General features: G+C 40.0%; 1 protein-coding gene across 1 annotated transcript; it reads right to left on the reverse strand.

The window, feature by feature from the left end:
- Positions 1–1,076: 1,076 nt before the first annotated feature.
- Positions 1,077–13,187, reverse strand: POLH (DNA polymerase eta). The gene is made up of 10 exons (XM_014057054.2): positions 13,031–13,187; positions 11,935–12,069; positions 11,083–11,300; positions 8,990–9,159; positions 6,733–6,836; positions 6,340–6,459; positions 4,873–4,996; positions 4,133–4,198; positions 3,338–3,507; positions 1,077–2,809 (listed from the first exon to the last, which is right to left on the reverse strand). The coding sequence occupies exons 1-10, from the start codon at positions 13,165–13,167 to the stop codon at positions 2,011–2,013; spliced, it is 2,043 nt and encodes a 680-aa protein (XP_013912529.2). The 5' UTR covers positions 13,168–13,187; the 3' UTR covers positions 1,077–2,010.
- Positions 13,188–13,755: the final 568 nt, after the last annotated feature.

Consider the following 13,755-nt stretch of genomic DNA (forward strand, 5'->3'; position numbering starts at 1 on the left):
CATGGTCATGTTGCCAGCATGACTAAACACTGAAGGTACACGGAACACTGTTACCTTCCCACCAAAGGTGGTTCCTATTTTTCTATTTGCATTTTTACATGCTTTTGAACTGCTAGGTTGGCAGAAGCTGGGGCAAGTAACGGGAGCTCACTCCGTTATACAGCAATAGGGATTCAAACCGCCGTACTGCCAACCTGATCGACAAGCTCAGCGTCTTAGCCACTGAGCCACCGCGTCCCTAAAAGATCATGTAAATAATATCAATTTCACCAATTTCCTTCAACCTCTTACAAAGAAGGTTTACTGGTTTAGGACCCATAGATGATTCTTCCAGCTCTTCTGACAATTGCAGTATTAACAGATCGAGATTCAAATAAATAACAAATACCGTATTTTCACCCATATAACCCGCGGGTTATATGCGTTTTTTACATACACAGCACGCCCTCGCGGGGTATAAAAGTGGGCGGGGTATACGAAAAATATTTTACACAGATTAACTACCGGTAAAGGGAGAGCTTGGGACCACCACTTTCCTCGCGGCAGATCTCAGCAGTTTCCCTTCTTCCTTACTCGTCGCGGGTTATATAAGTGGGCGGGGTATACGGAAAACATTTTACACGATCTTGAAACCCTGCGGGTTATTCGCGTGGGCGGGTTATTTGCGTGGGCGGGTTATATGGGTGAAAATACGGTACTTAAGTTGCATATATTGTAATGCCAAGAGGTATTCTAAGGTATATCAAAATACTGCAAAGGCTATAAACAGCTTCTTCCTAATGAGTGGATCCAAAATAATGAGAGAGTATTTATCCAGGGGTGTCAAACTCACATCATCACAACGGCGTCAAGTAACATCGGGACTTTTTCCCCCTTTGCTAAACTAGCCATGGATGTGGACAGCCCATGACGCATCTGGCCTCTGGGCCGGACGTTTGACAGCTCTGATTAATCCAATAGTAAACTATTTTTAATTAAATTAAGATGATGCCATTGTGCAATTTTGTCATAGATAAAAAAGAACAAATTATAGAAGAGAATATTTGTATCTGAGGGTTGAACTGTGGAGTTTTTGGTGCTCTCTTACAGGTGTTTCAATACCAAACTAGGTAATATCATCAATACTAGTAGGAAGTGGATTTGCTCTGATTTTATACACTAGTACCGTGATGACAAATCTATAGCACGCGAAGCCATGTTGCGTGGCATGCGCGGCCTTGCCTGTTTTGTCTTCCGGGTTTCTGGAGCGCATGCGCACACAACAATCAGCTGTCCTCTTTGTGTATGGCAGTGCCAAAAACCAGCATGCATGCCGGCCAGCTGATTGTCATGCGTACTAGAACCCAGAAGTTTGCCTTTTTCGGCATGCGGCCCCAATGAACGTATAATACAGGATTTTTTACATAAGTTTAGAAAATATATAGAAAGGTTCTTAAGAAATTTTAAAAAACGCAAGAGAGCAAGAACTGAACTGTTGTTTTCCAAAGGTTGTGGACTCTTCAATGCTATCAAATCCAGCTAGCAGAACCAATAGGAAAGGATAATAGAAGTTGAAATCCACCATCTGTGGCAAGTCTAGATTTTAATCCTGTCTCAAAATCAAATCCAAAATTATGTGCTGTCTGATATCAAGGTTTCTTATGATTTTCACTCATTGTAATCTTGACTGTAATCTGGCTCTTAGAACCTCTACATGAATGCAAGACTTTTGAAATAAGCAAATCTTCTACATGATAGATAGCAGATAAATTCTTACTTACAGAGCTCCATTTTAAAACTAGCCATGGGACAACTACAGAACTATTAGCAGAACGTAATCTCATCGTCACGTTGTCCATTGTCATCTTGTCAATAAAGTAACAGAAGGCCCTGCAGACAGCATACCTTTTATTACAGATTTTTATCCCCATTCATTAGCTCCCAGAAAGATTACGTTTTAAGGAATAATTTATTAGGATTAGTTAATCAGGGAAAGTACATTTTCTAAGTCACCGTTAGTCAAGTGAGCAACTATGGTGGCAATGGTTTAAAAAAGAAATCTAAAGTCCTCGTTCCATCTTGCTTTGGTCGTTTGGCACTAGTGGTTCTGTGTTCCCTTGATTTATTTTTCTCCTTCATTGGACTGGCAAGAGATTGAACTGATCTGAAGGAGTTAGACCCCGAGAAAGAATTCTGCAGTTCTACAGCAAAGTGGTAATCTAAGTGTTCACTGAACTCCCACACTGCCACTCTTTGGTTACATTTCTCACATAACAAGCAATCATTCATTGAGGAGGGATCAGCCAAACTCACAGCTCCCTCCTGCAAAAGTCCAGGAGCTGTCTGCACGTTTTCTTCTTTAAATGAACCAGGAAGGATTTTCATTTCTGAAGATGATGCATAACCTTCACCAGTCAAAGTGGTGTCTTGCAAAGGTTGCTCCATCAACTGCTGTTTCTGCATCACGTTTGGGTTGCTTGTTTCCGTTAAGCCTTCTGAAACTTGGCTGCTATTTTGAGAATCCTTGATCTGAGTAGCTGGTGGTACTATGATATCATTTATACCAGGAACAAAATACTCAGCAATAGCCTGGGCTTGTTTTCTTTTTGCTGCCCTTTGAAAGAGCATTTCAATAGCATTAACTGCCTTCTTGCTGGTCTCCTTTTTGGGACTTTCAAGGAACTTTGCATTCATGCTTTCTGTAATGGTGGAGGTGTGTTGAGTACATTGGCTATTATTAGTTAGGAAGGAAGTAATATCCACAGACGATACTGTACAGACTTCAGAAAATTTGCTCACACAGAGCTGAAGAAGTGTAACAGGAGGAGACCTAATGATAGAAGCAAATTATCAAGCTTTAAAAAAAAAAACTACTTTCAAAACTAAACTGCACTATAATTTTTCCAGTAATTTGACTTCTCTAAGCATGGAAGAATCTGTCCCAAGGTTATTCTTTCTGTATACTCTTTCTTCTAGCTAGTACTTCCTTTCAAGATCTTTCTTTCTTTAGTTAAAAAATAACTACCCAAGCAAGATACACCACTACTTCCAACTGATAACTAGCACTCCAAATTTTGCTCTGTCCCATTTTTAATGCACATTTTCCTTCTCACACTATACCACTAGCTTCTTTGCCAACATCTTGCACAGAATCTTCTAATGTGCTTTGGTTGAAGAGCCTGCATATGTTTGGTAACCCTTATTTTTCAAAGAAAAAAGTTCCTACTGATCTCATTCTATTATTGTATTTCATCTCCTAACTCTTACTGCATATGGCAAAATTTAAGCAGCAAGGATAGGAACCGTTTTTTCCCCGCCACAGTAGCTTATTCTTAAATTCAAGAAGTAAAATTCTTACCATGTTGCTTGCTGGCCTGCTGCTGTGTTACAGTTCTGGATTAGTGCAAAGGCATCTCTGCTAATTTTTTGAGCTTCATACTGGGACAAGGCACAGCAGCGTGTTATATTGGTATGTTTACCACCCTGCATATGGATCCCAACACTCAATTGTTTAGCTACCCGGTTGTTCTGTGGAAAAATAAATATATTAAATAATGGAAATAGATCCATAAAAGACCATTAACAAGAGATACGGTACTTAAGATATGAAGCTATTGAATTTTTTCATCACTGAAGATATAGTCAACAGAAAAGGGTTAGAACTTTATCCCATAAGAAAAGTGGACCTAAGACTTCTACAGTTTGTGGCTGTAGCCCCTTCCCAACTCACTCGTAGTTCTATTTTCCTTTCTGGGCCAAGAGGCAGTAGAATGCATCCATTAATGAATGGATTAATTGAATTAAGAAATAGGACAATGAATTAAGAAACAGGAAACTCTGAGCTAGTATAAAGGAACAAGGATTGTAGAAAAAAAGCCTCAGCAGGCTTTTTAAATGGTCACCTTTCTTTTTTTCTATCTTTTGTTTCCTCTTGGCCTACCCCACTGATTTTTTTTCACCATTTTCACTCTTCAGAGCTGACATTCATTTATTTATCACCAGAAATTCTACTCAAGAGCATGGTAATCAGTTCTGCAGCAAAATACTGATGAGAAAGCCCTGAATTAAACAATTCAAATCCCATCAAATAATAAAAGCTGTTCTCTCATATATGTTTCAGTTCTATACACATTGGTTAGATAACTATACCTACCTGGTCTCTATCCTTATTCAATCTTTCTTCCAGCTCCAAGGCTAATTGCAAGAGCCAATACTGCACCTTCAGAAAGCATTACAATACAGTTACAATCTTAGGACTATGATTAGTATGCTGCTAACTTAAATCAAATCAAAAGAAAACTTCTGGCAGGCTTTTTGGAACTGTCAGATTCCCATATCTTCAAAATCAGATTCATAACAGCAATACAAAATCAATATCACATAATCTATGCAGCTGGAAAAGTACTGAAATACAGAGCAGAATAACTTTCTGCTTATGGTCCAAGAAATCTATAATCCAAATTATTTCAATATATTATAAGAGCTGTAGGGTATTCCCACTGATTGAACTGTCAAAGTAAGTTTTCCAACAGTCTCTTTACTGAGTGCTGAAGATCTAAGTGCATAGGATTCAAATTACCATGCACCATGGTAATGGAAGAGCTATTTGCTATTCTAAGTTGACATTCTGTGTCTCTACCAATTTAGTAATAACCTGAATATCCAGCCGTCCTAAAATGGGAGGATATTAGGTTACACTCCAGTTAATGAGAAGGCAGTTGGTTGGCTGTGAATATTTCTATGTAGTTTGCACTAGAATTAAGGAGTTTAATAAAGGGACAATTATTTTGGATTTCTGAATCAATAAGCCTATACAATTTTTGCCAAAATGTATTCCAATTGCTCAACCCTTGCCAGTCCAAATCACATGCTATTCTCTCTGCACTTTTTTACCTGCTTCTGGGTAACCAATGCTGTTCTTCCAGGGAAATTCTTACTGCAACCAATGGATTTTGGCAATTGTCTAGCTTTCACAGGCTCAAAGTCAATTCCTCTGCACAGTTCATATAACCAGGATCTGTAAATCATACATAGAAGCCCAAATAAATAGTACCTCTAAGTTTGCAACTAATCGTTGATTTATCTTGCTATTTGTTTAATGATCCAAAATATTTGGAAGTTGCATCAATTTAAAATAAAGGATTCCAAAATGGATAATTTAACGAACATTAAGTACCATTTATATATTTCCATTAAAGCCACATTTTGCTCAATAGATCCCAAAGTTCACCAAAATAATGGTTTAAAAAGGCAGATACAGAATTAAGGAACACAGAGTTTCTGACACAGGATTTAGTTTTGGATATCCAAATAAATTATTTGTAACTACATTTTTACATCAACAAATCTCCTGAATTATTGCTCCTATTGTTGAAACACTGGAAATCATAAATTCTTTTTTGTGGGGTACTACAAATAAAAAGTAACACTGACCACCTAAAGATCCATCTCTGTCCATCTATTTTACATTACTATAACGTATTCCAATTTGCATGTGTTGTATTTTAAGACATCTATGAATTCTACCCTGAACTCAGTAAAGTAAAAACAGAAGGCCAAATTAGATATCATATAAAAAACATAAAAAGATGACTGCAAGAGATCAACACTTGTGGCTGAAGGGAAGCTGTGGATATAATTCAATACATTGCTATATTAGCTGGAAAGCTATTAGAGGAAGATTTCATTTGGCACTCATTCATTGAATATCCCATTTGTCAATCCAAACAGCATTCCAAGGGGTTAGAATAGCCTTGCACTGTAGGAAGTTAGCACCTCTCCTAGGAAAATGAAATATTTTTGGAAATATTAAAAGGGCAGAATATTCCCCCTAAAAGGGAGGCAGAAACTCAGCGCCCCACCCCCCAGCATCTATTCCCTTTTTCTTCAAGATCTGCAAGGCATGTGATCCCCCTTTCCCCCAGGACCTCAAACCACGTGATCCTGTCCATCATCAATAAACCTTCTTTCCAAGCACCTTCCATAAATCCAGTGTCTTTTTCCCCACTTGGAACTGAACTCAGATGAACATTTCTTCCAACACATTGTATCAACTAGTCTTGTGATGTATTTGTTATCACATTTGGCTGATTTTTTTTTAACTGAAAACCCTTCATTTCAAAACAGAACATATTTCATGCAATACTACATTTGTTTCTCATTATTTCCCAAAATGTCTATTTTCCCTTGGACTAAGTGAATAAGCAAAACAAAACATCAGATCCTACTGATTCAGATTCTCAGCAGAACTAGCCTGATTTCTACACAATCCATTCCAAGTTAAGTACTGAACAGCCTATTACTGTATAAGCACAAAAAGAAACACACATAGAAGCCAAAATTTCAAAAAAAGTGACTTGCCCAGTCTTCTCTCCGAAATGTGTCTGAAGCTGTGATTCACTGAACTGGATCAGCTCTCCCATATATTGCACTCCGAGACATTCAGTAATAGAAGCACCTAGTTTCCCTCCAAGGTTGCGACTGCAGGAGAAAAAGAAACCAATTGGTTAGAGAAAGAAAAGATACTAGATCCGGGTACCAATCAGCAAAAGTATTCAGGTAATTGCCCAAAGAGGGAAGGACTGCGGGATTTTTGCTATTTGACAAATGGCTAAAGCATGTGGACAGAAACAGTAATGCATAAGCAGCTTCTCCCTATACTAGTAGGAATCAAGCACAAATATGCCCAAGTAGTAACATGCAGAAGAAAAGGATAACTTTGAAATTCATGGCTATATCCTCAGTTTTACGTACATGTTGCCGATTGGCATCTTGCTAAAGAGCTGAGGAACAGCGCCCTGGGATACCAGAGTCTGTCGATTTGGTTTGTTGAGGCCACAGGCCAGTTTTGCTAATACCTGAAATGAACCAAACGGCTAGTTTAGCAACAGCAACAATTTCCTACATTCAAATGTTAAAACAAAAGAAATCAAAATATAGGACACAGTGCAAATACAACTACTCAAAAGTATATAAAGATAATCACTATATTGTGGAATTTCAAGGACACAATTACACATTACTTAACCAAAAGGAAATTATATCTGGTCCAAAAATATAAATTCTCATACTGTATGTTTTCCCTCATTTTTATTTATCATAAATATTTGTATTTAGTTCATCCTGGGGCCAAAACACCCAATAGAATTGTATTCATTCTTAATACCAGGATGTATAAAATTACAAAAACTTTTACAGCAAACTTGGATAGAATGATATGTTCACAGCACTGTAGAATCCTGGAGAATAATGCATTTGCTTCAACTTGGGCTACCTGCTTTTTTGGTCCAGAATAGAATTGTTCCATTTTGTGGGTGCTTATTTCAGTTTGTCCCAAAGGCCTTTGAAAAGTGAAGTGAAGTAAGACTAATCCTGAGTGGGTAGCAGACTTAGAATGTTGACCTCATCGGGGAAGCCACTTCAGACTTCACTAACTTTTATTTCTTTCTAAGAGTTTAAGAGATTTCTGCAATTATATAAGGGAAAGGATGAGGTGACTTCAGTTAGACAGTCTGATGGAAGTGACTTTTGGGGGAAATAACTGGTCAGGTTATGAAGAAGAGAGACAAGATACAAGATAACCCGCACCAGTTCCCTCCCACCTCCAGTAGGTGGACTGTAGTAATCATATTAGCTAACCCCTTTGGCCTGCAGGTGTTGTTGCTAAATGCCAAGTTAATAAATAAGATCTCCCTCACCCTTGATCTGACCATGGATGAGGAGGTTGACCTGGAGTATAACTGAGCCCTGGGAGTGGGTCAGTCTGTCTGTCTGTGTCCGTCCGTCCGCCCTCCCTCTCTCTCCCCCTCCCTCCCTCCCTCCCTCTCTCTCTCATATTAGACTTGCAGAAACTATTTCTCTTCCCAGAGGTGAAGGAACAGCACCCAGCCCACTCTGCTGTGTGGCACATATCTCAGTTGGGAACAGTTAGGTAAATCAGATGATGACTCATCTTGAACTGGACACACTCAAAACTGTAGAAATGAGAGTCGATTTTAGGAGAAGCCCTCTTATTCTACCACCTCTTACAATACTAGACAACACAGTATCAGCAGTAGAGACCTTCAAGTTTCTGGGTTCTATAATATCTCAAGACTTATCAAAAATGCCCTTAAAAAAGCACAACAAAGAATGTTCTTCCTACACCAACTCAGAAAGTTCAGCCGGCTCAAGGAGCTGCTGATACAGTTTAAAAAGGAACTATTGAATCTGTCATTTGTACATCTATAACTGTCAGGTTTGGCCCTGCAACCAAACAAAACAGACACAGACTTCAATGGATAGTGAGAACTGCAGAAAAAACAATTGCTACCAATCTGCCTTCCACTGAGGACCTGTATATGGCATGAGCCAGAAAGAGGGCTGTGAAAATATCTATAAATCCCTTGCATCCTGGACATAAAACTGTTTCAACTTCTTCTTTCAGTTCTATTCAACGCTATAGGGAATTGCAGGCAAAAACAACTAGACAAAAGGGCATTCCCATGACATCACTCTGCTAAACTAGTTCCCACAACACTGTCAAACTATCTAGTAGGGCTGTATTACTATTATCCTTCTCATCTTTCCTATTACCTATTTCCTTATCTTATTACTATAACTGTGTTACTTATATCTTATGTTTTATGTTGATGGCTTATTTATTATCCTATGACATGCGTGGCAAATCTGAGCCGGGACAACAGCTTGCATGCCTGCAGAGAGGGCTCTGTGTGCCACCTGTGGCACATGTGCCAAAGGTTCACCATCACGGGTATAGTGTCTCCTGCTTGAGCAGGGGATTAGACTAGAAGATCTTAAAGGTCCCTTCCAGCTCTATTCCAATTGATTGAAACAGCATCCCCTCAGTATTATCCAACAGAACTTTCCCAAGTGCTTCAAGGTCTTTTCTTTCCTCTTTCTCTCTTTTATATGTCCTGCATTCATTGGATACAAATTTTGACATAGACCGATCAAGTTCTACGTGTTGAATAGTAGAATGAGTTCAACATTAGAAAACAAGCAGTAATACCTTATTGTGAGAAATTCCAACAGAACATTGAAATCCAGTGGCAGACTCCACTGCAGCCCTCATTTCTTCCATGATCGCTGCCCCTACTGTCAGCTGCAATTCTGGATTGCTGGGATCTACAAAAGGCAATGACTTGAGCCACTGGCACACACCACGTTGCCTTATCTCCTCTAAAAAAGAACACAAACCAATTCAAAGTAAGGATCTTGCTAGACTGTTAACCATTTGTAACCATATTCATTAATGAACCACATACCAATATACCAATAAACTGTTCTTAGCATCCTAATGTCACTCATTATATAATGCCACGGTACAGTAATAATATATAACCTTACACAATGCATTTGTGTGACTGGAGCATGTGAGATTCATTCAAAGCAGACCAAATGGCATAAAAGTGTGCTCAGGAAGATTTCAGTTTACACAACATATACAAATATCATTATAAAAGTTTGAAGAATATATTTCAGAGCAAGGTTCCTAAAAAAATAGATGTGAGAAAAGTTCCAAAGTTGGATCAAACAAGCTTTGCTGGAATGTGTATAATGTATGTATGTATGTATGTATGTATGTATGTATGTATGTATGTATGTATGTATGTAAAAGAGAACATAGTCCTAGAGTCAGCACACAGAATGAGCATTTCATGTTGGTATTCTATCTTGATTTTTCTGGAATTCAAACATATCACAGTGAGCTAAACTTTTAAGTGAGAAAAACATGCATGAATGAATCTTTTAGTTCCAAATGTAAACAAGAAATTTGGAAACCAGTCTTTGGTTCCATATATTTTAGTTTAGATAAAAAGAAAAGTAGCACTGAAAGTTTTTCCAGCTTCAGTATAACAATCTCAACTCCCCGAAAATACGACATGTCCTCATCATACAGCCATGCCACATTTTTCTGGTGGACGAAAATATAAGCCCCCCCTTGCATATAAGGCCCCTGGACAACCCCCCACCTCTGGCCAGGCAGGGTGCCGCTCACCAACCTAGCATTATCCTGAAGGTGCCAAGCCACATGAATGCCTGTTCTCTGTCGCCTGGCTCCCGCGGCTTGACGCCTTACAAATGACAGTGAATGGCGCTCTGCACGGCTGGAGAGGGGGATGGCGTGAGTAGCTGTTCTGCTCTCGCTCATCCATCTCCCAGCTCACAATGTATGGCCCAGCTCTCATTAGAGCCAGGGCACCTCCGCTGCCGCCACCGCCACCATCCCAGCCTGGCTTTTTCCGTGCCTTCCAATCCAAGTCTTTCGGCAGTGGTCGCTCTGGCCGCATGCTCTATGGTTGTATGCTCTGCAGGCAGCTGGCCCACAACTATAAAGTGTGCGCCTGGAACGGCCACTGCCAAAAGACTTGGGTTGGAAGGTGCGGAAAAAGCCAAGCTGGGATGGTGGCAGTAGCAGCAGTGCCCTGGTTCCGTAATGAGAGCTGGGCCATGCATCGTGAGCTGGGAGGTGGGTGAGCGAGAGCGGAATAGCCACTCGCGCAACCCCCCTCTCCATCTGTGCAGAGTGCCATTCACTGGCATTTGGAAGGCGCCAAGCTGCAGGAGTCGGGCGGCGGCAAACAGGCGCTCACGTGGCTTGGCGATATCCCTAGGCCAGTGAATGGCGCAGTGCCCGGCTGCAAAGGGGGTTTGCTGGGTGACTGCTCGTGAGCATGGTGCTTCATGGCTGTTGTGTTGCGCTGCTATGACAGTGGAACACAGCCGTTCGACCCTGAGGCTGTGCCCAGCTCTTAGGGAGTCCACTCGCAAGAGAGCAGCCGCCCGGCAACCTCAAAACAATATGTATGTATGTTTATTAACAATACAATAAACAATAAACCCTCCCCCCATAATAAAGCCCAAGCCACATTTTGTAGGTAAAAAGAAAATAAGACCTGTCGTAGTTTCGGGGAAACACAGTAATAGCAAAATCACAGAAGATCAAGCGAATGCAGTTGGGGGAGAGAATCCAATCTGCTTGCAAATGTTATTCAATTCCCCAGAAAACATAACTGGACTAAACATTAGTATTAATGGAGTCTCTCTCTTCCCCACCCACCCTTTCTCTCTATACACACAAACACACACACCCCACTATACCTTTGTTGTCCGTATTTTCTTCTTTTTCAAGGCTATTTGGGAATCCTTGAATATACGTAGTTCCCAGTTGCTCTACTGAAATAGGTTGACCCTCCATCTTTTTCAGCCTTTCCTGTATAGCTTGTGTTAAGTCCAGATAAGCTTCATCGATACTGGCACGTTCAATCACAGCAAAACGTGACATCACTTCCATCACCTCTATGCTGGCTTCTCTATATCTACATGAAGGCACCAAATAAATTTTGATATTTCTGTTTATCCTGCCCTCAAGAATCTAATAAAAATCTGGCCATCAAAGTGATGGGTCTGTAGCATTATTTTTTTCATAATGTAGAATTTGACACATGAAAACACCTTCATCGAGAAACTCTGAAATTATACATCAACATTCAACAACAAACTATTCATGGTGATCATAGTTCTGATTTTCAGTAAGAAGTAGTAAAATGAATAGAAAATGATATATGCAAAGGGCTTTAAATATTTTTTTAAATGAGATAAAATGTTGAGGTAAAACCCACACATATACATACATGCACAAATTCCTTAAATTAATTCCTAGTTCTACTACTACATCACTATCCTGAATACTGTTACCACATGATTATATTTTTGAAAGAAGAATAGACTAAACGTACTGCATCCAGTTTTTTAAGAGGCAGCATAATGTATTTCTTTAAACTGTTTGGAAAACAAACATAAGTTCCAAAAAAGTGGAAAATTCACCAAAAAGGAGCTGTGATTAAGAACCATACTGAGACATTTTTGTTTGTTTGTTTTAGATGGTTTCACAATCACCCAAGTGGGTGGAGGACAAGAGAAATTGTAAAAAGCTACCAATCCCAGGTTTACCTGGTGAGATCTGCTTTGCCACGGGCCTCTGGCACTCTAGCCAACTCAAGATCTGGGCATAACTTCTTGGCATCATCAGCCCACATGTTTCTTTTAACTCCAAAAGCACGTGCTTCATAGCTCACAGCAATTATCCTGAATTCCATGAAGGGGAAATATATTTGATATTACATAAAGGACAAAATGTTCATTTCCCCCAGTTTAGCATTAGATAGGAGAACTTTCACAGGTTTTACAGTATCACCTACACATTGAATACTTCTCAGGATTTTTTTCTTCAACCATAGAATATTTAATCATTTTGATGGGGATCATTTATTCCTAAAGATTTTTAGAAGATATTGAGAGGCTGTGAACCTGTGGTAGTTGACAGCTACTTAATCACTGCATGTACCACAGTGCTAGGGTTCCTGTACCCCCACTGCCCCGCCCCAGATTAAAAATACATATTTTGGGACAAGGCTGAGCAAAAATTATCCTACTCAAGAATAGTAGTGTTCTATATATAAAACACAAAAGTAAAGGACCAAACAAATTTTAGAGGAGCAATCTGAGAGAGAGAGAGTTTTAAATGAGAACACTACAGAAGTTGGTCCAGAAATAAAAACATGTATACATGAAACATTCATTTTCTCCCATTACCATTTAGGAATGTATTATTTAATCTAGATATATATGCAAAACAAAATACTGGAGACATTAGGCTCCCCCGCCTCCCCGCTATTATAAATAATATGCTTATTAACAGAAGGAAGACTTTTTTGTGTATGTCCTTGAATTGGCTTTTTGAGTCCTGGGGACTGACTGCGTGGACTATAATCCCTGCAGTTTTGTTGGCAAGATTTCCCAAATCCTGCTCTACTTCCTAGTGCGAAAGTGACAAGGTCCCCCAGTCGGCTTGTACCCTCATCACACCAAACTGGCTCAAAGAAAAGTAGAATTGAGTTAAAACGTGTCTCCGCGAAGTTGCCGTTTCTTGTAACGACGCCGGAAGAAGACACGGCTCATTTGTTTTCTAAAGCTTTTCATTCCTTCGCCTCGATTATCTAACACTTCCATTTTCTTCCCAGTATACACAAGGACTGGCATTTCCTACCCGCCACCTTTCCACGTCTTATATTGCACCACGACACACGGCTTTCCATGCAGACGGGGATCCAGCCGTCGCTCCACCTGTATATAGAAACAGTCCATATCCGCCAAAGCCACCACTCGCTCCTGCCCCCGAACCATCGCGCTCCGCTGACGGCCACCCAAAACCGAAGCCAAAAGTAGAAGGGGAAGCAGAGGAATCCGGGATAAGCTCCCTGCCTGAGTTAAGTTCCCGCCGTCGGGAAGGATCAGAGAAAAAAAAAACTCCTCCCTCTACGGTTTCTAACTTCCGCCCAAAACTCAAGGCACCTTGGGAAACGTAGTTTTAAAAGGAAACATACCATTAAAGTAATGTCCTTCGAATATCGCTCAACTCATGTTTTTTATGGAGAATTCTGGGAATTGAAGTCCACAAGTCTTAAAGTTGCCAAGTTTGAGAACCTCTGCCTAAGACGCTTAAGAAACTTGGCTATTATGACTCCTGGACAATGCATTATTACTCCAGTCCAGTCCCCCATGAAACTAAAAACTGAGACTCAACCTTGTCAAGCTTAGGTCCATTTAAAAAAAACAACAACTGGAAGTCGTTTCACCAATATGAATATACTTCTGAATATTCCCTGTTGCAGGTTGGCCTTTGTGGAATGACTTTCTCTGAAGAAAGAGAAAGTCCAATGTTTGGAGGGGGGGTGGGGAGAGAGGAAACCCGAAAGAACCGAAGTCCCTCAA

The sequence above is a fragment of the Thamnophis sirtalis genome, unplaced genomic scaffold (genome assembly GCF_051295495.1).
Source record: "Thamnophis sirtalis isolate CommonGarterSnake01/CBP01778 unplaced genomic scaffold, rThaSir2_p1.2 scaffold_6, whole genome shotgun sequence".
NCBI lineage: Eukaryota > Metazoa > Chordata > Lepidosauria > Squamata > Natricidae > Thamnophis > Thamnophis sirtalis.

Excerpts from the sequence above, each read along its gene's own strand:
- POLH (XM_014057054.2), bottom strand. The coding sequence starts at position 13,167 with ATGGTTCGGGGGCAGGAGCGAGTGGTGGCTTTGGCGGATATGGACTGT. Across the intron at positions 4,997-6,339 it reads CATTTCGGAGAGAAGACTGG|ATCCTGGTTATATGAACTGT; the intron begins GCAAGTCACTTT and ends TATGATTTACAG. Across the intron at positions 3,508-4,132 it reads TGAATAAGGATAGAGACCAG|AACAACCGGGTAGCTAAACA; the intron begins GTAGGTATAGTT and ends ATTTTTCCACAG.